Genomic DNA, 24,107 nt, shown 5'->3' on the forward strand with positions numbered 1-24,107 from the left:
ATGTGATAAGGGCCATAACTAAGCACACATATATCCCACATCATTTTACCAGCAGAAGAGGAAGAAGAAAACTCTTTAAGAAGACTCAACCAATAAATGCATTATAGATGATGTTAAATGTCTTGGGAGAGCTTAAAGGGGGAGGAGGCATCTCCTTTCTGCAAGTAGCTTAGCACTTACCTGGGGGAATCGGTCATGGATATGTGAAAACTTCACACGGCAAATGTGGGACACTGACGATGAGTGATATAGGAATAAGAGGATAAAGCTGTTAATTCCCGAAGGGATGACTTTGGGATAAATTCCTGAAATAAGTATGTGTTGTCCTAAGATCTCGAAAGACAAGTACAACTTAAACAGCTATGAACGTGGGAGATCAGACAGAGGGAAAGAAGGTGTCTGAGAAAACTACACAGTAGACTGGCAAAATCAGTGCGGTATAGAAAAGGGCACGAGACAGACACTATGAAAAACTCTAAGCACAGGTCAAGGTGTCTACACTGATGACACAGTCAAGAGCGATCCATCAAGAGAGTCGGTGCATTCTATCGTTCTGGAACACCTCCCCTTCTTCATCTGCCAGATAAACTGCACGTTCCCTCGAGATGCGATTCAGATGTAATTTCCCAACGCTGCGATTCAGTCAAAGGCTCCATTCCGTGTCCACGGCGCTCTGGGCTCACCTGTGTTACACCGAGCAGCGACTGCCAAACACCGCGTGAGAATTTCTGGGCATCTCGTTAAAAAGACAGGAGGGCGCAGGAGGGCGCTGTTTACCTGTTGGCCTCTTCCCCTCAGAATCTGGGGTCAGAGCGAGCCAATTTACACCCTCATAAGGAATGTCATAAGACCACCTTCCTATATTCCATAAAAATATTTGCCTCACTTTGCCAAGCATGTCACTAAGCTTCTCCCTAGTGAGCTAAGTCTGTGAAGCATAAATATGATTTGCTAAGTTCCACTTTTAGAACCAATAAAAATACGACATATCAAAATTATAAGTGATATATCAAATGATATACTAATATATAAAAATTCTAAGAAGCACTAAACCACCCATTGCTTTTCATTAAATTAAAATCCTGGAACGTTGGCGCATATATGTGGCCAAGTTTCCTTCTCGCCAGGAACTTTCATCCACGGTCTTCCGCTTTCTTCTTATCCTCGTATATTCACCAGGCAAACACGCCCGTTTAATAACGTCACACTGAGGCACCTTCAAGTTTAAGGTTACTGCGATTCAATAGTGACGCTGCTGCTGTCCCACTGAAGTGCCTCGCCTTCAGCTACAAATATTCCCCCCCAAAAAACAAAAAGAAAACACGAAAAACCAAGACAACAATGATGAAAACTCCCAGTCTGGAACAGACAGCAAGCAGAGACTTGTAGGTGGCTGGCTGGTCAGCAAACAACGACATCTCCTTTCCAGCCTCCCCTGCCCCGTCCCTGCCCACGCGACTTCTTCCTAGCCATTCTGAAGAGTGTGACCTGGTATGAGGGGAGATGATCAAGGAGGTGGCAACCAGACATTACTGGTGTCAGGTTCCTTAGACAACTACACTTATAACCACAGACCATAACTGAAAACAGGAAATACATTCTAATCTGGTGCCTTCAAAGAGTGATTGTGTAAAGGACAATCAAACCAAGTAAACCAATATAGGATCATACAAAAGATAGAAAGTATTTTAAAAGACACGAATACTTTTAAACTTTGAAAAGTTAAAATCCCAACAGGTTTTATGTAACTTAACAAGCTACTTCTAAAAGTCATTCAAAACTCTATCCCCCAATTTTTTCTATCAGATGTGACATCTCTAAAGTGATACCTATGAAAGCAGTCTGATGTTGGCACAATACAAAAGCAGGTAAATGAAATGGAATACACCAGCAAGTTCAAAACTGAAGCCGACATATGATGATTTAATATATAACAGAGGTGGCAGTCTTAGTATGAAAATCACAAAATATTCAACAAACGGTGAAGGGCCAACATCCCCATTTGTGGGATTAGAGTCATCATATCCCTGTACCTTACAGTCTTAAAAATCAGATTTCATTTGAACTGAGGAGTTAAATATATAAAACATACTAGAAGAAAATATTTTTAAAAATGTAATAATTTTAGGGGTGAGAAAAACTTAGCAGAAACCAAAAAAAAAAAAAAGTAAATTTTATCACATAAATATCTAAAATTTGTACAGGGCAAAAGATAGCTTATTGTTAAAAGATGGTACCAGACAGGGACAAAATATCTGCCACATGTCACAAAGGGACTAATCATTAACTGTATAATGAAGTAGTCAGCAGACAGCGATCATGATGTACTACCCGTGATATATCAATAACTCCTACTGAGCAAAAGGATATTACTAAGAATTAGAAGAAAGCTCAAATAAAAATAATTAAATTAACAAACAATTCAACAACTCACTGCTAGTAGTTAAGGAAATGCAAATTAAAATAGTAAAATGTCATTTTCACCAAAAAAAGACTGACCAAAAATAAAAACAAGATTTCTGTTAGTAATGGTTTAGGAAATATACTATTGGTGGCAGAAGAAAATGGTACAGCCTTTTTAAAGAATGATTTGCTACCAAGTTTATGCTTTTCATAAACTTAGTAAATCTATTTTAAAAATCCTATAGAAATAATCATATGACTGTACAAAAATACACTATTATGTATGATTACACGCACACAGATGCAATAACAAACTGATAATGCTCGGTAAAGATCAGCTATGTGCCAAACATGGTTCTAAGAGCTTTAGATGTATCAGCTCATTTAATCTTCACAGCCACCCTACAACAGCAAGTTGGTTATGGTCACCCTCATTCTGTAGATATGGAAACCAAGGCAGAGAAAGGTTAAGTGACTTGCTCAAAGTCAAGGTCATGTCATGGAGGTGGAGTGAGGAATAACACCCAGGTCTTCTCACTCTAACACCTGAGCTCTTAACCACACCTCAACTGGGATGTTCACTGCAATATTGTTTATAATGGCAAAATATTGTTAACAGCCAATTGTCCATGATCGGAGACTGGTAAAGTAAATAATGGCCCATCCGTCATGTGAAAAAATAAATGGTATATTAAGTGTAAACGGACAAGTCACAAAAACGGTTTGGCATACCCTCATCTGTATCCTAAAAACATCTGCTCTATATAGGTCTGTACGTACATATACTGTTCTTTTGTTCGGGCCTTTGTCGAAAAAAATTAAACATCAAATAGTTGATACTGGTAACCTCTCTCTGTCTCAATTTCCTCACTGTAATATATGGATAATAATATTTCCCTCATATGTTCAATATTTGTAACGTCCTTATAATAATACACGCATAAAACTTATATTCCTTTCGTTAGATAAAATTAAATAACTTAAGAAGCACAAATGTGTGCCTCTGATGTTAAGAGCACCACCTCCCCATTCGAAGACACTGATAACCTCTCCAAGAGAAACTAAGCACATCACACACAGCAAGGGTAAGCATTATTTGACAAAACTTTCTTTGAAGGCTGCGTAGATGCCATGTGTGGATACTGGCACCATGATGTACAATGTATTTCTCATGGTCAAGAGCATGCGTCAAAGCCACTGCACTGGAGCATGCCAGGGAGCGGCGTAAAGCTCTGTCCTCTGCAGCCACATCCTCACCACATCAAGCCCGGGATCCTTCATCTAAGAGGGCTGAACAGTAAACACACTGTTTTCAAACCTTAACGTATACAGAAACATCCTGCTGTGAAACAAATCCAAAACACTTTCTCCTCCTAAAATACCTTTTCTATTGTCTCTAGAGTAAATCCATGTAACTGTTAATATATTTTTAATTGAGAACAAGCAATCTTCTCTCTCAAATTTTTTCCTCCGTACTCAATGCTCATCTTGATTTTAAGGCACCTTAATCCAAATTCTGATCTTTTGTAGTTTATTTATAATTTTCTTATTCTCTTACTTCAATAGACAATACAAACAGCTAAGAAATTACAACGCCCTGCTAGAAGTAAGAATCAACTTTATTATCTGTAGTAACTTTCTAAAATAAAAGCATGACACATTAGAAGTGACCTATTAAATATTAAAGTTAGGTATTTGAAATGAGGCTCATTTCAGTATGCAAATCAACTTTATTAGGATTATTTTAAACCAATCAGTCCTCAAAATATTTTTTCCCAGTACACTGAGTCTCTTTAACACACCATTTCCCATATAACCTGTTTAAAATTAAATAAATTATAAAGTTCCAAGAACCCCCAACCCCCCACCCCAAAAGAGGGTGGGGGTAGAGTTAACTTAGATCTCTTTCTCAATATCTCTTGGATCTACTTTACATTCCAAAAACAGTAATTTGCCCATCCTGCATAAATTCAAGGAAAGGCAACTCAGAAATTCTTCTGTTCAATCCCCTCATTCAAAAGATGATGAAATCTAGAGAAGTAACTTCCTCAGAGTCACATGCTTTGGACCGAAATGATGTGTGATTCTGGGACTGCTAATATCCTTTCATCTGCTTGAAAAAACAGCCCAAGATTATGAATCTTAATTAACCACATATATTAAAACTATAGAACTACAAGCAACTATTACAATCATCAGTCACATACTATAACAAAATTTACAAATCTTACTAGTATGTCCTCTACAAAGTAGTTTTCAAAGTAGTTTTAAATAATTACTTATGCTATTTAAGTCTCATTTTATAGAAAAACAAGCTTAACCTCAAAAGTATTACTTTCTTGTTACCACATCAAAGTTAAGGATAAGATTCCTAACAAATTAACCAGTACTTAAAATGTAAGATCACAATTACCTCCAAATTTTTAATAGCTAAATTTTTACATTAATAAAGCCTTGCAGAATAAATAATTTCTGATACACATGGAGAAATCTAATAATAGATTTATTAAAATCCAGTTTTTGGGACGGGGGAGTCTCATACCTGTTGTTCATCCTCCATGACGTTACTAGCAAATTCAAATACCAGGTCGTTCTGTTGGACAACAGCGGCCATAATAAAGCATTCCCCTTAGATCCACATGAGAAAAACTCCACCCAGGTTCAAGTATCAGGCAGCAGAAGCCAGTGACAATGTTGGGTAAAACACCCTCAGCTAAGTCTGTGAAGTTACTATATAACCAGGTTTTCGTTAGGGAAGGAACTTCGAATGTTCTTGGTTCACTGATATTCTATTCAAACGGAGGCAATTTTTCTGAAATTTTTCTTCTCTAGATCTTCTGGGCCTGAAAGACAAAAGCTTAAGTTAATTACAAAAAAAAAAAAAAAAAGAAGCAATCATACCCATTTAGAATATAACAATTGATACCAAGGGCAGTGCCTCCAAAGTATTTTTTTGTTCATGTTTTCAAAAAAAATCAAGGTGACTAAATGAACACAGGGTTTTTGTTTGTTTGGTTGGTTTTTTTAAGTTAGAGACATACTTTCCTGGAAGATTTCGTTCTGGCTAAGATAAAATCACCTCTCATTACTGAAAATGAAGCCATTCTCCTCTCCACTCAGATAAACTACTATTAAAGTACCCGATATTTAAAAATACACATATATCCACCCAGCAATAACTACTATTAAAGTACCCGATATTTAAAAATACACATATATCCACCCCGCAATAAAGAACATATAAACAATTTTCTTCCCACAAACGCACACACATAGAAAATGCTACTCCATGAGTAATTTCAGAACGTGTATTTTTGCCTCAATAGAAACATTCAGACAGTCTCCCTGTTAGGCCTACTATACATAAGAATTTAAAATACGTCTGATACACATACATAAAGTTTATTAAGTAATATTGTAAGAGCTTTCAAAAATAATCAGAAATTAAAGCCCGCTTTCTGTTATTTAAAGAGGTTTCTGCTAAGCAGAATGCTTTACCATGTTGAGCCTGTCTTCAGTGGCTTCTGTTTTAATGTGCTGAAATGTATCCTTATCTCTAGCCCAGGCTGCAACAGGAAGGAAACAGCACTTGACCACGTCATGGCAAATTAGAACATGCAAAGAACTGCACTTTACAATAGTAGAAAAACAGAAGCGCAACTTAAGAGTGAGAAAAATTTCACAGTGGAGGAAGAGAAGCTTATAAAAAGGACCTTCCAAAGATGCTTGTCTATTTAAAAAAATACACACATACACACTACTACTACCACTACTATTACTACTAAGAAAAGTAAAACGAAAACCTTAAAAGTTTATCTTAATTTTATTAATAATTGCATCATGTGAGTATAGCCATAATGTGTGAATGAAAAGACAAGTTAGAAAAATAATCACATTACATAACATCTTGTTTTTTGAAACAGCATTTACAATTTAATTTTAAAGAGACAAGTTCAGGAATAGAGCTGAGCTGGTGAATCAGTGTTCCAGAAAATTTAAATCCAACTATTATGTGCCAGCCAAGTCATACACTTGGTCTCTTAATTTCAGTAAAGCCAATTCCCTATATATTCTGGACTCTAGGAGTAACAGTGGACTGATTTCTCTAACTGGAAATGAAAATAAAATAAGGTTTACTAATTCAATTCAGGTGATATTTACACTCACTAAATTCTAACCCGGTAGTTTCCCACACTCATCCACCCCACCCCTTTTAGTAATGAATTAACTCCAATATCAGGTATTTTTAGCACATTCAGGTAGTTTTTGAGCAATGCACCATATCTGGAGGAAAGAGAAAGAGTGTTTTGACCTAAACATAAGACACACATGACCTTGGACAAATGTTATTTATAATCTTTTCCTTTAAGTTATCACCTAGCCAAATTCTTCTATTCAAGGCTTGCCTTCCTATGGTCTTCCACACGAACTACACTATTTCTGGCCTCCCTTCTCAACTTTTGTCATTCCCTTTCTAGGGTTACCTCTCCCATTTCTCAGCATCCATTCGCATCTTTTCTATTCTTAAATGCTCAACTCAAATACCGTTCCTCTCTCAAAGCCTCCCAAGACTTCTGCCCTGACCTACATGGGCCTTCAAAAACACAGCATGTATTGTCCATACCACAAAGTTAGCACTCACCGTATGTGGTCTCCCATTTGAAAATGATGTCCCCCTAATTCAATCGAATTAATGTTTGGGTGCATATTACTTGCAAAGCAATGTGCCAGGCACCAAGATAACCAGAGTGAAACCTCTCTGGGTAAGTAATCATCGTCTAAAATTTCTCTGTACCTGCCAAACCTGTGTGCTCATAGTAATCATAAAAAGAATTACATTAATGACAGATATTGTTTTAAAAATCTATCATTAGATATTTAAGCTATTTCTACACATATTCTTTATAAAGAATGACTGTAGGGCTTTTGACAGTGAAGAAACAGTTATCCTCAACTTAAAAAACTGCAATAAAAAAGCATAATCAGCACCAAGGGATGTCTCCTGATACAAAAGTTTCTCTCTAAAAGGTTACATTTCAGAAAACGATTCCAAAATCCCTTTGTTCACAAATACAAAGTGACACTACCAGTAAGCAACGTGAGCACGTCCATGTAAAGTTTCACTTTCTTTTCCACTGCCACCACGAACCTATTCTCCCTCGCACTTCCACACTGCTGGGCTTTCATGATCGCTTTGCTCAGTCTCGAAAACAAGGGCAAGCGGCTCACATACGCCTTCCGGCACACGCTAGCGACAAGCGGCTATGAACCAAGACCGGAACGACTGCCCATTTTCACTAAGTCATCTGGCAGGCCGGGAAGAGACCCCTCTACTCCGGTGGGTAGCTTTTGTTCATTTCTATACAGAAGTTTGCAGACTGAAAATGTGTCAGTGAAGCAGCAGCTCTTAATTATTTCATTGGCTTCATCAGCCCCTCTGTCTTCTTTCACTCTTTCCTTCTCTCACTCTTTCCTTTTCTCATTCTTCCTCTTCTCTGAGTAGTTATATAAGCCTGTGGTACCAACGTGGTTCTTCAGAAATTTTCTGATTCTTGATCCAGAGGTATCATGTATACATATTAGAGGTACTATTAAATAACGAAGCCCCTGTGTATGAAATTTTTTTTTGCAGTAATAGATGAGATTGAACATCTAGATCAATGATTCATTTTTTCACGAGTAAATGGAGTCTCTGCCCCGGGTCTCACACTTTGAAAGTGTAACAGAGCTACACCTAGAATCCCCATCTCAGTCAGTACTCTCCATGACCCCAACATACGGCCCTGCCACAAATCTACCTAAACCTTTTATGCTGTATTAGTCTAGAACAAAGATTTCTATGTAAACACATACATTGAATGGGGACGAAACAAATCTCCATCCCCAGTTCAGCTCTTGAGCTCCAAGTTCGCTCACTGAATGTCGCCCAGGCAAGTCCACCTCGATGCCCCTCAGTCAGTGTGTCGCAACTGGGTCCGAAATTGAAATTATCACTTTATTCCTCAAAACTGCTCTAGTGTGGAAAAACATGGGTACTCAGACTGAGGGGGAAAAGGCCTCTAAAAAATAACAAGGAAAAAGGTAAGTGAAAACGATCCACTTAGCACAAAGACATAAAAACAGCTAACTTATCTGCACAGTTTTAAGAGATCACATGGTTGGACAGCTACCAAATAATAAAAACTTCCTGAGTCTCACGTCCTTCAACTGCGTCAGGAGCATTTTTTTTTTTTTCAGGACCATATTCTTATTCTTCAAGGAGACATTCCAGAGGAATGTCTCAGCAAAAGGTTCCTAACTTCTTATTGCCCAAATAAGCTTCAGATTTAAGGTAAAATAGCAAAGCAAGAAAAACAAGAACACAGGCTCCGGAGTCAGACACCCTGGGTTTGAACAGACTCTTCTGCACTGTGATCTTGGACAAGTAACTTACTGTCAGTCTCCTCTCTTTGTAAAGCAGGTATGAGCCACAGTTTCCTCATTCTGAATGAACTGGGTATAATAAATAACACCAACATCTAGAGTGGCTGTGGAGATGGGATGCGAAATGCAGAATGCTTATCACATAAATTTTCACTCAATAAACGTGAGCTTCGTTATAGTCTAAGTACAGTGCAGGAGACATGTAACAGGTGCCTGCCAGGAAACTAATTATCCGTCTCATGCCCACACTCCCTGGGAATCTCCTTTACCACAGCTCTTTGCCAGATGTCAACAAAGAAAACCAGGGCCTATTAGCAACAAAAGTATAATTCTATTCCAGTGTCTAAAAATTTGACAATTTAGTAAATCCAGTTGCTTCAAGTTTAGGACCTCACCCTGTCTGGCAAGCTTCTAATACAGAGTTCCGTTATGAGCCTGTTCCCAAGAAAAGAATTTACTGATTGCAAACCCAAAACCCTCAGCCACATTACTGGCTGCTACGACGCAGTTGAAGAGCTAATGTGTGTTTACTATAAAAGATTTCAGGTATTATAAAAACATACGACAGTCGAAATCAGTTTTTAATATTTCTCACTGTTGCTGTCTTAATCCCTGATCAAATACAAGTTTAAGTTTCCTTCAAAAGGGTTTAAGATACAGGGTCTAAAAACCCATTAATTCAAAACAATATTAAAAAAAAAATCATTATTACCCTTTGGAAGCTACTGGACCACCAACTCATTAAACATGATATGAAACTTGATAAATAAGAAGAACCAGTCAAACAAAAAAGCAACAGCGTTTTAGATAAGATACTTCTGGCCAAAAGAAGGTAAAATTCACCTGCTTCAAGCGATGGGGTGTTTGAGTGACTACCTTTCATTAGAATGACTACCTCTAATAAAGTATTCAGACTGTGTGTGTGTGTGTGTGTGTGTGTGTGTACACACACATATAGCTGTGAGTAGCTAGAGAACTGGAATTCTATAGTAATCTCAGATGCCAAGTACATGAACAGAAAGTATTTTTACATGAAGTGGTAACCTAATAAATGACCCTTCTCAGCCTATAGACATACCTACCATAAGAAAAGCAGGTATGTTTGGAAAAAACATTACATTAGAAGAAATATGACAGAAATTTAAGAAAATAGAATGAGTGAGAGAAAAGAGAAGCTATGTAAATGAGAAATAAGCAAGCAGTAAACCTATAAATTGTAATAACTGAAATTCCTGGATAACAGACCATAGTTAGGCTTTTTAATTTGTTTTCTAATATAGCAGAATGCTTTATATTAGCTCCCAAAAGAAATGAAAATAATACATCAGTGGTATTGAAAGAGATTCTGAACAATCTTCCAAAGGCCTGCCCGTCTTCAATCTAAGAGTACGGAATCACATGATTTTAGAGTTTCAAGAGATCTGAGGATTACCTAGGACGATGAATTCCATGAACAGCTGAAGAATTCTGGCTAGAACACTCTGACTTGTCCAAGGTCACAGACAGGGGCAGTGGCAGCAGGCGCGAGAGAGGCGGGGTTCCCGGCCCAGTTCCCCACGCGCCCCTCTATCTCTGTTACCAGAGCTGCAGCAGTAGTTTTCTCTGGCAGAACATCTGGGAAAATAGGAAATCTCCTACACAAATATCCTAGCAAAGGTCTCGACACTATTCCGTGAGACCTCTCGATGCTTGTTAAGTCATTCGCAAGCATATTTTTACCTGGACAACTGAAGCATAGGAGTTTGCAGATTTTTCTATTATTGCTTTAAATCTTAAAATTTTACTATAATTATTCTTTCCCAAGCTCTGTTATATCATATCATCTTGCTTTACCTTCAGTCAGCCTAAAAAGTGAAAAGGAATCATTTTAAAAAATATTTTTTAATTTTTCAATTACAGTTGACATACAATATCAGATTAGTTTCAGGTGTACAACACAGTAGTTAGACATTTACACACCTTACACAGTGGCCACCCCGATAAGTCTAGTACCCATCTGACACCATACATAGTTATTACAATATTATTGACTATGTTCCTAATGCTGTACCTCACATCCCTTGACTATTCTGTAACTACCAATTTGTACTGCTCAATCCTTTCCCCCCATTCACCCATCCCCCAACGCCCTTCCCATCTGGCAACCATCAAAATGTTCTCTGTATCTATAAGTTAGTTTCTGTTTTGTTTTCTCATTTACTTTTTTGGATTCCATATGTAAGTGAAATCACGTATTTGTCTTTCCTTGACTTATGTCACTAAGCCTAACACCCTCTAGGGTCCATCCATGTTATGGCAGATGGCAAGATTTCATTCTTTTTTATGGCTGAGTAATACTCCACTGTGTGTATGTACCACTGCTCTAGCCATTCACTCAGGTTACTTCCATATCTTGGCTATTGTAAATAACGCTGCAATGAACAGAGAACATATGTCTTTCGAATTAGTGTCTGGGTTTCTCTGGATAAAACACTCAGAAGTGGTACTGCTGAGTCAAAAAGGGCCCACGGTTATCAAGCTTTTTTATAAAGCTATCCCGACTTAATAAATCATTAAAATAAAATGTTAGTGGCGTTTTTCTTGCTAGGTCTTTAAATGTAGTATTAGTCTCGCGTTTAGAAATCTGTAAATATAGAAAAAAGATCACCACATCAAAATGCCATTACAGTTCGGTAACCAGATTTGAACTCCCCAAATGAAGGTAGTTAACCTCTCAGTTCCTACTGAATAAGGAAACAAACAAAAAATGCGCGAGTTGTAAAATAAATCTCATGCTACAGCCCTCTCTGAATCGCATACTCCACACACAGAATAGACAGGGAATAAAGTACAAGTCAATGCCACGCGAGGAACAAATCATTCCCCACGGTGCTCAGGGTTCTCGTCCTTAATTCAAAAAGAAAATGTGTCTCCACTCCAATCTCTAAACTTAAATTATTTCAAATATTCAAAAAACTTCAGAAAAAGTTTTGCAAGTTTTCAAATATGGGCTTGGAATCCATACAAGTACCACATACATCACTGCCACTGTCTTTTTAAGGCAGCTATCCTGCTTTAGGCGACTTTCCTTACAAGGCGGGGCGGGGGTGGGGGGCGGGGTGGGGGGGAGTGAAGTATCTAGAACTTTCTCAAAAGTAGTTTTATTTTCGTGTGAATGAAGCGCACGATGATTTTTTTTTTCTTTCTTTTTTTAACGGGAAGCCTCAGAGCCAGGCTTCTGGTGACATATGCGAAACCTTGGCAACCGGAATAAGCTCACCTCAGCTTCAACCACGTTCCGCTTAGAAAAAAAAAAAAAAAAAACCTGCCAAGTCAATACGATCCGGCCGATCCGGCCGAGCAGGCTGACTTCCCTCCCGGCTTTCACCTTTCTGCTGACGCCGGGAACGGGGTCCGGGAGAGGACGGCGCACGCCCCACTCCCCGGACCTGACATTCCGGTTCCTGGGCCTCGCTCTCCGCCCCACGCCATTGGCCGCCCGGGCCTCCCTGGTGTCGGATTACACCTGGCAGCGTTTATAGCACCTTGCAAAACAGCCCAACAGATCACATACCTAGACCTGTCCATACCTGAGGCCTCAAGGTTAACCCTTTATCCGAGCATGTTCTGAAAACAAGGGAATTTAAAACCAAAGAGAAAGCGCCAACGGTGATCAGATACTGCCTTAACTTTGGTCATAAAAAAGTTTACATTCTTTCTCGAAAAGATGGAAAGTGATAATTATCAAATGTCATTAATTGGTGGGATTTTTTTTCTAATGCAAATAACTGACTGAAGACCGTTCTTCTCTCCAGCACCCTCAAACTGAACTCTGACAAAAACACACCCACCCAGGAAACACAAACATGCTAAAATGTGCTTATCAACAAAACCTGTTCCCCAGTTTTAAAATGTCTCCTGTAACAAACACGAATCAACTTGCAAGAAAATTCCGTTTCATTTCTGTGGTCCTTCGGTCCTCTCCTGACACCTTTGTCTTCTTAGAAGACTCGCTTCAGCCAATGGTCCCCATCTGAGAACACAGCCGGTTCCCAGCAGGGACAGTGTCTCACTCTGGCCCCCAGCGAAGGGGAAAAGCTAGGCATGTGTTATCTGAAAGTCCTCCACCCCCAACTCCCACACTGCAGATACTCCTCTGTCATCCGAAATTCCATTCTTACAAAGAGACATAGCATCAGCGAAAAGCAAAATTTAAAGGCCATGTGAATAGCTTAATGACCATGGCTCGCATTTTCAGGTGACGGCTGCCCCGTGTACATGCTCAGTGGATGAGTCCCTACTAATCCTTTACTCTCGCTCCCCTCTGGCGGATCTTCACCCTGCAGGAGGTGTAACTTACCAAAAATGAAAATAGGATCACCTAACCCCTCTACTTAAAACTAATCAGTGGCTTCCCTTACCTGTAGGAAAAACTACGAATCCATTAACAGGGCTTAAGTGGCTCCTCATGCTGCTGCAAAAGGCATGAAAAAAATCATGGTCCGCAGATTTGTAAAACAAGATATATAAACACCTGGACTGGAAGAGTAGATGAGAACCTTCCAAAGTTCAAGCTTAAAAGGACAGAAGCCTCTGTCACAGTTTTTCTACTCTTCACTCCCATCTAAAAAACAGATATTCCAGCATTCCTGCATTTTGTAGTCCCTCCCGGCCCTGCACCCACCCTCACTCCCCACTAGAACCCTGCAGAACTCCTCTTTCCCAGGTCCTGTCTGTGCTCACTGACATGTCCAAAATCTAGACCTCTCCACGTATTCTTGGATGATCGCAATCTTTGATATGCGATCACAGAACCTCTTCCAAATGACGGTGGGACCAGACTCAGGGGCATAAAGTCTGGAGAAGCAAAACATTCTCACCTCTTCCCAAGTCACCAAGAAATCTCACAGACTTTAAGTTTCCATGTGCACAAAAATTCCTGCTCCCCACGTGTGAGAAGATCTCTAATGACCTACTATCTTCATAGTGTACCCCTTTTCTTCCTCTTCAAATTATAGAAAACTATTTTAAATAAGTTTTCAAACAATTTCTGGTGCTTCGTCAAGAACCTTAAATGAAATTCTTCCTACAATTGTCTTCGTAACTACCTGGCAATCATCTAAGATTCTAAACTTAATGGTATCAAAAAACTACAAAAACCACAAGCTGAGAGATGAAAAAAGAAAAGAAAAAAGCAAGGACTTAGTATTGTAACAGATATACTTAAAATATAGATAGGTAATATTTATAAATTATACATATAATTTTTTTCCTATTGTACAAATCTTAAAAGCAAACTAAGTACTATTCATAATTAATATGAAGATTTATAATACAGAATAGTTAAAATGTTAGGCCTTCCATTTTTCATAATATAATATTCCAACCAATTTTTAAATCATTTGAATCTTCTTCACTTACTGTAAACTAAAAAATGCCACAGCAACTCTCACCGAAAAGCTTTATTATGCTTATTTGACATATGCCCAGGGCCAATCAAAAGATCCTACAGTATGCATTTTCAAAAGAAACTACGCTAATACACTGATTGACTTCATGGTAGAAAGTTGATATATATTTACTGAACTTCCCCCTAAGCTCAGCACTGTGGTAAAAACAGAGAGATAATAATGCATGGCCTTGTTCCCATGAAGCTTACAATTTAGTTCAGGAAACAAGACCTATGGAGGCAATCGAAGACCAGAAGGTAGTATTTAATTAAATGCTAATAGAGTTGATCAGTCTTGAAGCATTTCAGAAGAAGGCATGGCCAAACAAGTCAAGGAAACACTTCATAGACAAGGAAGGGCCTCAGTTCATCCTTAAAAGAGGGCAGGATGTGAAGATTATAGGAAAAGATACTGATGGGAGGGCGGGGGAATGGAGGGAAGGCTAAGACGAAGAAAATCACAGAGAATCAAAACCAACCAACGTCAGTTTGGAGACAGTTAATAGAGTTGACAATGGGAAATAACAGAAAATGGGGTTAAATAAGTCAAGCTAAACCAAATTATAGAGAGCCTCAAAAGTCAGGCTGTGGGATGCAGGCTTGATCTGGGAAGAACTGGAAAGTTCTTCGAGGTTTTCAAATCAGAGTGCACCAACAGTTTGGCAGCTCTGGTTACGAAGCCCAGTGCAAGTCAGATATGGGGGATCTGGCAACGACCGTCCAGAAATGATGAGGACAGCTTAAACAAACATTCCGTAGCTTGACCGCTACACTGCGTGTCTGGTCGCCAGTGTGTACACTGCCCTCCTTAAATTCTTCATTAATTACTTATAATAGAGACTCTCGACAATGGTTTTTAAACTGCCCAGGGTGTGGGGAAATCCTTTAAAACAAACAAAAATCACTTAACTGATTCACTTCGAGTTTTTGTTCTTTGTCTAAGGAGTGGAAGAGGGGAGATACAGGAAAATAAGATTTTCAAAAAGATATGACACATTACCACATAGCCTTTCTTACAAGTTATTCGACTGAATATCAAATCTGCCTACATCCATTTGGATACTAGTGAAACTCTGAAATGTGAACTAGTTGCATTCAAAGATAACTGTATCTTGTCATTTTGTATTAAATATTTTGAATAGATAATGATCGAGTATCCATGACAGATGCAAGATTTTTGGCCATTTAAGAGAGAATGCTAGGAATCTTTCCTTTCTTCCAGGGTGATGTTTAGAAGATAGATGAAAACATCTATCTAGTTGAACAATTAAAGCTACATTAAACCTGGCTTTTTTTTTTTAGAGGTATTTTCTGCTTTATGGCTCTTGCATTACTCTTGGAAAATTTAAGAATTCGAAGTTGCCTTAGTCAATGTAACAGACACTAATGAGATTTTAAAAATATTTATATTTTAGTATAAGGACATATCCAGAGTTGTACAATAGCATGTTATCATGTTAGTAATGCCTAATGTTTAATAAGTGCTTCACAATTTACAAAGCAAAACATGTATACTACTCTTCTCAATTCTTAAACATTTCTAACAGTGATGTTTTTGCATAGATACAAAAAACCATGACACTTATCCTCAAGAAGCTTAAGAAAGAGACAATAACAAATTAGAAAATAAATATGTAGAAGAAAGTAATAGCTACCATTTATGTGTGCCAGGCCCTATACTAAGAACTTTATTATATCTGCCATCTAATCTTCGATAATATCCACCTCACTTTATATACATGAGGATACGAGGATAGAGAGAGCCAACTGAATAAGGGCAGGACCTTGTCATGGTCACCATCATCCTCCCATATCCTACACAGATGGTCCACGATAAATATTGGCCTAAGGAATGCTTGAGGTGTTCACAGAGAGTTTGGGCACGTGTCTGACTGACTTCAACTCATGGTCATTCATCTAGTCACCCATTCAACAAATATCTACTCAGTATCTACGACATGCCTGACTGTTACAAGTGCCAGGGATACAGCTGTGAACAAAATGGACCAAACTTTCTGCCTTTGTGGGACTTCTGGTCTAGGGATCCTCATTGGAACCTTACCGTCTCCCTCAAAAATATACTGCATTAAAAATGTGGGTTTGTCAGGCAAAAGATGCTATTATTTCGCAGCCTATGAATAGAAACTTCTGCCAGTCTCCTCCCATGACCTGCCAATGGCCACCAGCATTGGGACACAGAAATGTGACCCCCTCATACTCTAAGCAGAGAGTAAAAGTTGTGGGAGAACCATTTTATCTTTCAGACAATCTGCGAGTACAGGAGAAGGAAAGGGGAAAACGTGGGGGGAAACTAGAAAAAAACTAAGTCCAGGGGCAGACTTCTCTCAGGCAAAGCTGATGAATCTAGAGGTAACCTCCAGGCCCCCATTTCACTTTAATTTTTAACTTGACTTTCTGAAATTTAACAATAACATTTACTGGGACTCAATTAAAAAAAAAAAAAAAGTATCCCTTTTACAAACATAAATACTTAAAGGAAGAAGAGAAAATTCTCCCTGTATTTTTTCCTATATACTAGAAGGCTTTCAGAAATCTCATCAGTACCATTTTTATACTTTTATTTATTTAACAAGCACTCACTAGGGACCTGTCTGCCAGACAATGGAGGGTGAGGGAGGACAGGCCACAAGTGACAGGGACACAGTCTTTCCCTGTGGCAATCACGGTCTATCAGCTGAGACAATAATTACAACATCATTGTGCTAATCACAATATTATACAAGATACAGCATTAGTGGATACAAAGCTTATTCTCTCATGTTATTCAGTAATTATTTACTATGTCCCATCTCTTAAGATTATAAGCTATTTGAGAGCACAAGATATAATTTTTCTTATATGTTCATTATTAACTAGCATAATTTAAAAGAATATTAAAAGTATATTCTATTGAAAGTCAAATTAAGCCACATGACCAAAGTACATTTACTTTTGTTAATAATAAATATTTACTTACTGAAATTCTTGATTAAAATGGTAAAAGGTCAGTGTTTTCATATGTCTGTTTTAGCACTTGATATTACACGATGCGAAACTTCCAGAACCAACTGTGGTAGGCTAGGCTTCACTGACCACCCTCTCAGCGACACATAAACATGTATTTTCTGATTCAAACACAGAAATACACCAATACCACCAACACATGGCACAAAAACGGGAAGCCCCAGATGTAAAAGGGCATTCCACAGCCCTATGAGCTGTTTTTCACATGTCTAGACTAACTCAGGTTTTAAGAAACAGAAGAACTCCTTAGCTGGTTCTTTTGAAACTCCTTAAAAATGAAATTCATGTAGCTTTTTTCCTTCGATCTTTAAAACACAGATTTGAATCCTTAGATTTTATTTTTTTTTTGATGATTTAAATTTCATTTTTAAAAATGAGATAGTACCCTCTATCGATTTTCAGCTAGAAAACTGTTAACTACATGGCCTTTTTAAACACATATCCAGAGTAGGCAGGTCTAAACTAAAGTCCTACTTGCAAAAACTGTTGTTGATAATCAAGACTACAATTTATGAGCCAAAAACCACTGAGGTACATAAGAACAGAAAATAACATAAGATGAGGCAAGAAGCAGCAAAGGGAATCAATCACTCCTCCCACTCAGCGGAGACATCAGAACTACAAAGAAGATGCAGACATCTTCTCCAGACTAATCGAAAAACAAAAGTAAAAGATTTCTGATGCTCGGCAGTCTTAGATAACTAAGGTATTCTCGGCTACTTTTTTTAATGAGCCAATATATAATCATCACTTTTAACTGGCAACGAAACACTAACAATTTCACTAAGTGACTCGATTTCTATAAACAGCAAAAACAAACTGGGAGATGGCAGAAGCAAGAGAGTAACCTTATAATGAGATTATTTCTTACAAATAAACCGTAAAGGAATACTGTAGAAAAAGCCGCATTCTCATTCTTCAATCAGCGTGTTGATTTTAGAATGAAGAAAAGATATGCTGCCATGTATTTATTCATCCAGCAAGTATTTATAAAATCTATGACGTGCTAGGGACTGGGTATATAAAAATAAAGGAGTTCACTGTCTAAAAAAAGAAAAAAAAAGATGTAAACAAATAACTATAGAACAATGTAAATAAATAAGCCAAACAAAAACCTGCGAAAACTTCTCAAGGCAGTGAGTGGCCTGCGGGCCATTTCTTTAGGGTTAAGCAGCATCCGTTCGTTCTTCCACACAGCGGAGAGAATGTGAGGGGAAGAGGTGGGAGAGAACATTCCAGGACAGGGGAGCAACGGTAAACTCAAAAGCTTAAGTAGCAACGTAGTGAAAACAAACTTTCTTGGGAGGGCGGCGGATCTCGCATCAGGAGACCTGCGTGTAAATCCTAGCTCTGCCGTTCACTAGCTGTATTTTCTTGGATAAGTCAATCTCCGTGACTCCCTTTCATCATCTTAAAGGCTGTACCACGAAATGCTTTGGAAGTACTAAAGAATACTGATATGCCAAAATACAAAAATTAATGCTTAGAATACTAAAACTTCGAGATCAAAACATTAGCTTGTCGTTTCATATTGAATATACCATGTATACAAACAGCCGATCTTTTATGGCCTATAAAAATTTTCGTAAAATTTTGAATTAGTTAAAAGTTGTATTTTCTATATAATTGCAATCTATACAATCCACAGAATACAAAACAAGCCGATAACGTGGCCAGAATCAACAAGTGACAAGTTTAATGAAACAAGCTTTATACTTAACTGGGCTCCCGAATGAGAAACTGAAGCAGCAATTGTACATCTGTGTCTCTGTTCCTCTCATCGTGGTTTAACTGACAGGAAGCAGAGAACGAGATACGGCACACAAACGCCAAGCACTTCCTGCCTTCTCCGCTACATCTCTAGGTCTTGTTTTATAAATAGTCCAGTAGTTTATGCGAAAATATTTCAAAATATCGTGTCAGAAATATAACATATAAATGGTGAAGAATTTTATGAAAACAGCAAATAAAAAGGTATTTTGAGGCTGGATCTAGGTTCATTGGCACACGAAGACTCATTTATTAGTGTTTAATGAAGAAGTGTTCTGAGTAGTAAGTATACCTTATGAATTAAGACTTGAAAATCACAATGACTGAACAATCCAATGTCTGAACAATAGAATAAACCCTTACACTATTTACTCAATTGGTTAGATAAGTAACATCTGACCACCTAGATCCCAACCAAACTATCACTAATCCACTGCCTACTTCCCTATATATCCAAAACTTGGTTCACATTATTTACTCATTTATGTTCGACTATCAATTATATACAAGCCAAATAAAATTCTATTCTCAAAAGGTGACTAGGTCTTGGCATGTAATGTACAGCATAACTAGAGTCAATAATATCGTAGTGAATATTTAAAAGTTGCTAGAGTAAATCTTAAAAGTTCCCATCACAAGGAAAATATTTTTCTAGCTTTGTATAGTGACAGATGGTCAGCGGACTTATTGTGATGATCGTTTCGCAGTGTACGCAAATATCGAATCATTAGGTTTTACGTCTGAAACTACCATGTCATATGTCAATTACACCTCAATAAAAAATTTTAAAAAATTTTCAACTTTTTTAACCAAAAATTTTTTAAAAGATGAATTCTCACTGCTTCAAGTCATTTTAAGCAAACTTCCAATTAATCGCAACTCAGAAGTGCTCATTTTTCATCATGCCTGGCTGCCTCCCAAACTAATAATTCTTAAAAATCACTACAATCCATCATCACTCATATGCCTCGTATTCCATAAAAACTTGGGAACGATGCAGCCACATGCTCCATTCTTACTGGTCAATTCTTACTTAAGCTACGAGCTCCCAAACTAAATGTCACCAGGCTTCTGTGCTTTTCCTTCTCAGTCGATGTCCAAAATGAGTCCAAGTTTCACTGCACATAAGCCTATCCTGAGCTTCCTGTGGCCTCTTTTCTAAACAGAACTCAATATACACCTAATGATCAGCATTAAGCATGGCTCCTGAAGTAAGTAACACTTCTCAAGTGAGCAGCTTGGAAAACAATTTGATTTTCCCCCGGTATTTCAGTGGAAGGATACAGTTCATTCTTTCCAAAAGTGTTTGAATTATTATTACCAGTGCCTTCCTAGCGTACCTTGAGTATACATCTGCTCTTTTAAATGCTATTACCTTAACTGTCCCCAACATCTAGGAATAAGTGTTCCCTAAACTCAGAGGGAAGTACCCATTTTCCTGACCCGTTAGGTCCCTTCCCACGGCCTCTGGCTCTGACGTTTGGTCCAATCGCCCTAAAGGGCGGAGGTCTCAGAAGGCGGCAGAGAATCCCGCGTCCACCACCTTTGCAAAAATCGAGGTGCTCACAGCGGTGTGCCGCTGTCATCCTCCCCAGGGCAGACGAGCGTTATGCCTTCCCTTCGGCTTACTCCCGGGACCAACAGGCTGTCTGTCGATCGGCCTCTAACAATATGCAAATTAGTCTCTGATCCATAGATGGACAGAGGATCGAACAGAATGTCCACTTTAGAAGTTCACATCTCCGAACATGTTGACTGTGTGACACAACAAATCTTGTTTCCAAATACATATTGTTTCAAACTAAAACACGCGTAACGTTAATTCCAATTAATTCTTCTACTTGAAATCTAAAATCTTCACATTGTTTTACTACACACCCTCTAGAACTTAGTGCTTAGAAAAATATTACTAAAGACAAGCCATGATTATTAGGCTTCCATGATAAGCAGAGAGATAGCTAAGCTATACAAGGCAGCCTATCATCAATGGCGCCTCTCACAATAAGTGTTCTGACTTTCAGCGGAACAAAGAAAAAGTTCACCTTAGAGACGCCATGTACGGAGATCTTAACAAGAAGCCTGGGGGCCTAATACCAACCATCTCTAACGTGCCTAAAAGGTGCAGGCTCTCCCACCACCCTGGGCACAGGAACGGTTCCATCCACATGAATATGTTCTAAACTGCCATAAGAAATGTTGGTTTTAGAAACTCGCTTCTTCAATTCATTCTGAAGCTAAATAATATACAGCAACTCAAAGTTCTCCCAATTGAGAACACAATAGGAAAAGTAAATCGGAAAAGGCCTACTGAGGAATTGAATCTACAGGAATTAATTTGAAGGCTTCAACTATAAAGCATATAAAACTGGTCGGAACCACCGCCAATTCCTTTTACTGGGAAAATTAAACTCAAAGTCAGTGCACAGAAATCTCTTAAACTGGAAGAGAAGCCAGTACCCGCCTTCTTCCGCCTTTTAATTTCCCTTTCCTTAATCACAAAGTCACCACCTAAATGGAAATAGTGAGGCTCAGAATCAAGTTTCACTTTCTTTGAGAAATGTTGATTTCCTCATTGGACAGGCGCTAACAATAGAAAAATACTGTATGATAGCGTGTGTTTAACATAAACTTTAATAAAATTATACTTCCATCACATAATTATGTGAACGTACCATCTTTCATTCAACCGACCCCTATTTCTGGACATTTGGATTATTTCCAATGTGAGACTATTATTACAGTGATTCCCAAAATGTAATCCTCAGACCCACAGAGGATCCCAAAACCCTTTCAGGGAATTTGTGAGGTCAAAAAACTATTTTCATAGTCATATGTGGTATTTTTTGCCTTTTTTCGCCTTGTTGCCATTTCCACCGGTGGTGGGTACAAAAGCAAAGTTTGTGCCTCTCCGTGAACCCGGGCTGTGTCACCCAGCCGTGGTCATCGTGGTCTTGACCCCTAGGCACGCACGTTTTTAAAAAGGCGGTTTCACTTTTTCCTTCTTAAATCTCAACCATTAAATATATCTTTTAAGTATCCTGAGTGATAAAATGGGACGCATGTGTCAAGCACTTCTGCCGAATACCGAGACAGAATGGTCACCCCGAGGAAAAGCCCTAAGGCTGCTGTCTGAGTTGGGAGCTAAACGAGCTGCTTTTCCCAAGGAACGCGGGTTTTCCTCGAAAGAATACTTACTCAGAATTGAATATATTTGGCAGACATTTGCTCAAAAAAAAAAAAAAAAAAAGACAAAAAACAAAGTGAGCCCATCGATTCAAGGAAAACAGCAGCATTTGTCATCAATGATAAAATGTGAGGTTTCGGCTGAAAATCAGAATTTTGGAAAACCTCGTGTCCGCTACTTTGAGTTTGTTAGCTTTCCGACCCTTAAAAGACTTCTGGTAAAGATTATTATTAAAATGATTTTTAAAAATGTCAACATTTGGAATACTCAAAGACGAATGAATGACGTTACAAAATCTTGCTTAGGTAAAAGATTAATTCATTCAAAGTACAATGGACAGACAAATGGATTTTAATGTTACAGAGGGCAAAAGCTCATTGAGAGGGTTTAGGAAACTAGCATTTGGTGAGTTTTGGTGAAGAATCAAAGAAGAAACCCACAATTACCTGAAGTGGCTATTAAAAGACATCTCCCTTTCTAAGCAGACATCTGAGTGAGGCCAGATTTTCTTTACATTCTTCAACCAAAGCAATGTATTAAAACAAATTTCGTGCAGAAGCAGATATGAGAATCTAGCTGTCTTTTGAACCCAAAAGGATTTGCACTCCACTCAGTATAGTTTGTTTTGGAAAACACAGTTGTCTTTCGTAAAAAGCAATTCTGTTAACATGTAATAAATTTCTCTTTTAATAAATTAATGTATTAATATTTTTAATTGTTTTAATTTCTAATGTTGGCAAACATTGACAGATGTAACTCACATGAACAAAAGCTCTTTGGGATCCCCAATAATTTGTAAGAGTACATGGAAAATACAAAGTTTGAGAAGATTTAAAAGTATAAAGTTTGAGAACTGCTACACTATTACAAGTGGCTCAAAGATTCTAACAGTTAAATCTTTGTTCCTATCCTTAAATATTCTTTAGGACAGAGTCCTGGAACTGGAATTATTACATCAAAGCTAATGCATATTTTCACAGCATCTGATACAGGCCAACTACACTCCAGTCTATACCGTTTTCAGTCTATACTGTTATCAAATAGAACGCATGTGTGCACATTCTCGCCAACCACAATATATAACTTTTGTTAATATGATGGGCAAAAAAAAATTTCATTTAATTTGCATTCCTCTATTAGAAACTTAAGTATTTTAATACTAAATACAAATTAAATGCAGCTACAAATATAATTACATCAATCGTATGTTAATATAATCACTGTACAAATATGAATATAGTAACTTAATAGTCTCCTCAATTTCAGTGAATTTTGCTATTTTTTGTGGAAGGAACTTGCTAGGGAAGGGCACAAATAAAAAAGTGGTAAAGGTCATGATCTATGGTTTTCTTCACTGGAAAAAACCTTTGAGCTCATGTTTTTATTCTAATTGCTCTGGTGATTTTTTTTAAAACTTCATTTAATTAATGTAAAATTCCTCTTTATTATCAAAATGAAAAAGGACTAAATTAAATGTTAAAAGTACCAATAATCTATTAAATTGTCCAATTTGGGCAAATTTCTTAACCGGTTTCCTAAATAAAATTTTAGGACATCTCTAAGAGTGACATTTAAACCACTAGTTGCGACAGGTCAGCATTCGTTTGGTGTCAGACTCTCTATACATCCTTAAAAATTTAGGACCACAAAGCGCTTTTGTTTCCATGGGGCATATTTATCAATACACAAGTTCATTACAAGTATCAGGTATTATGATTTATTAAATGCCCATTAAAGGGGTCCTTTCCCAGAAGAATAGTATATTGAAAAGAAAACTCTCTGGGATACATTTTTTTCCCTTGGTAAAATAAAGCTGTTAAAAGTATAAGTTCCAGTATGTGTTCTTCATCTCAGTAGATCACAAAGAGCATCTTC

At 37.9% G+C, this 24,107-nt stretch overlaps 1 protein-coding gene across 3 annotated transcripts in view; it reads right to left on the reverse strand.

The window, feature by feature from the left end:
- Positions 1-24,107, reverse strand: part of ELF1 (E74 like ETS transcription factor 1) — a 92,362-nt gene that overhangs the window by 38,302 nt on the left and 29,953 nt on the right. For 2 of the 3 annotated variants that reach the window (XM_016158163.2, XM_016158160.2), the window contains exon 2: positions 4,946-5,246. In XM_016158163.2, the coding sequence (XP_016013649.2) occupies positions 4,946-5,017 (72 nt within the window). In that variant the 5' untranslated portion in view covers positions 5,018-5,246. Of the gene's footprint in view, positions 1-4,945; positions 5,247-5,901; positions 8,237-24,107 lie in introns of those variants that run through there. The other variant, XM_016158162.2, reaches the window with a different exon arrangement.

Source organism: Rousettus aegyptiacus, unplaced genomic scaffold, assembly GCF_014176215.1.
Source record: "Rousettus aegyptiacus isolate mRouAeg1 unplaced genomic scaffold, mRouAeg1.p scaffold_m13_p_11, whole genome shotgun sequence".
Lineage (NCBI taxonomy): Eukaryota > Metazoa > Chordata > Mammalia > Chiroptera > Pteropodidae > Rousettus > Rousettus aegyptiacus.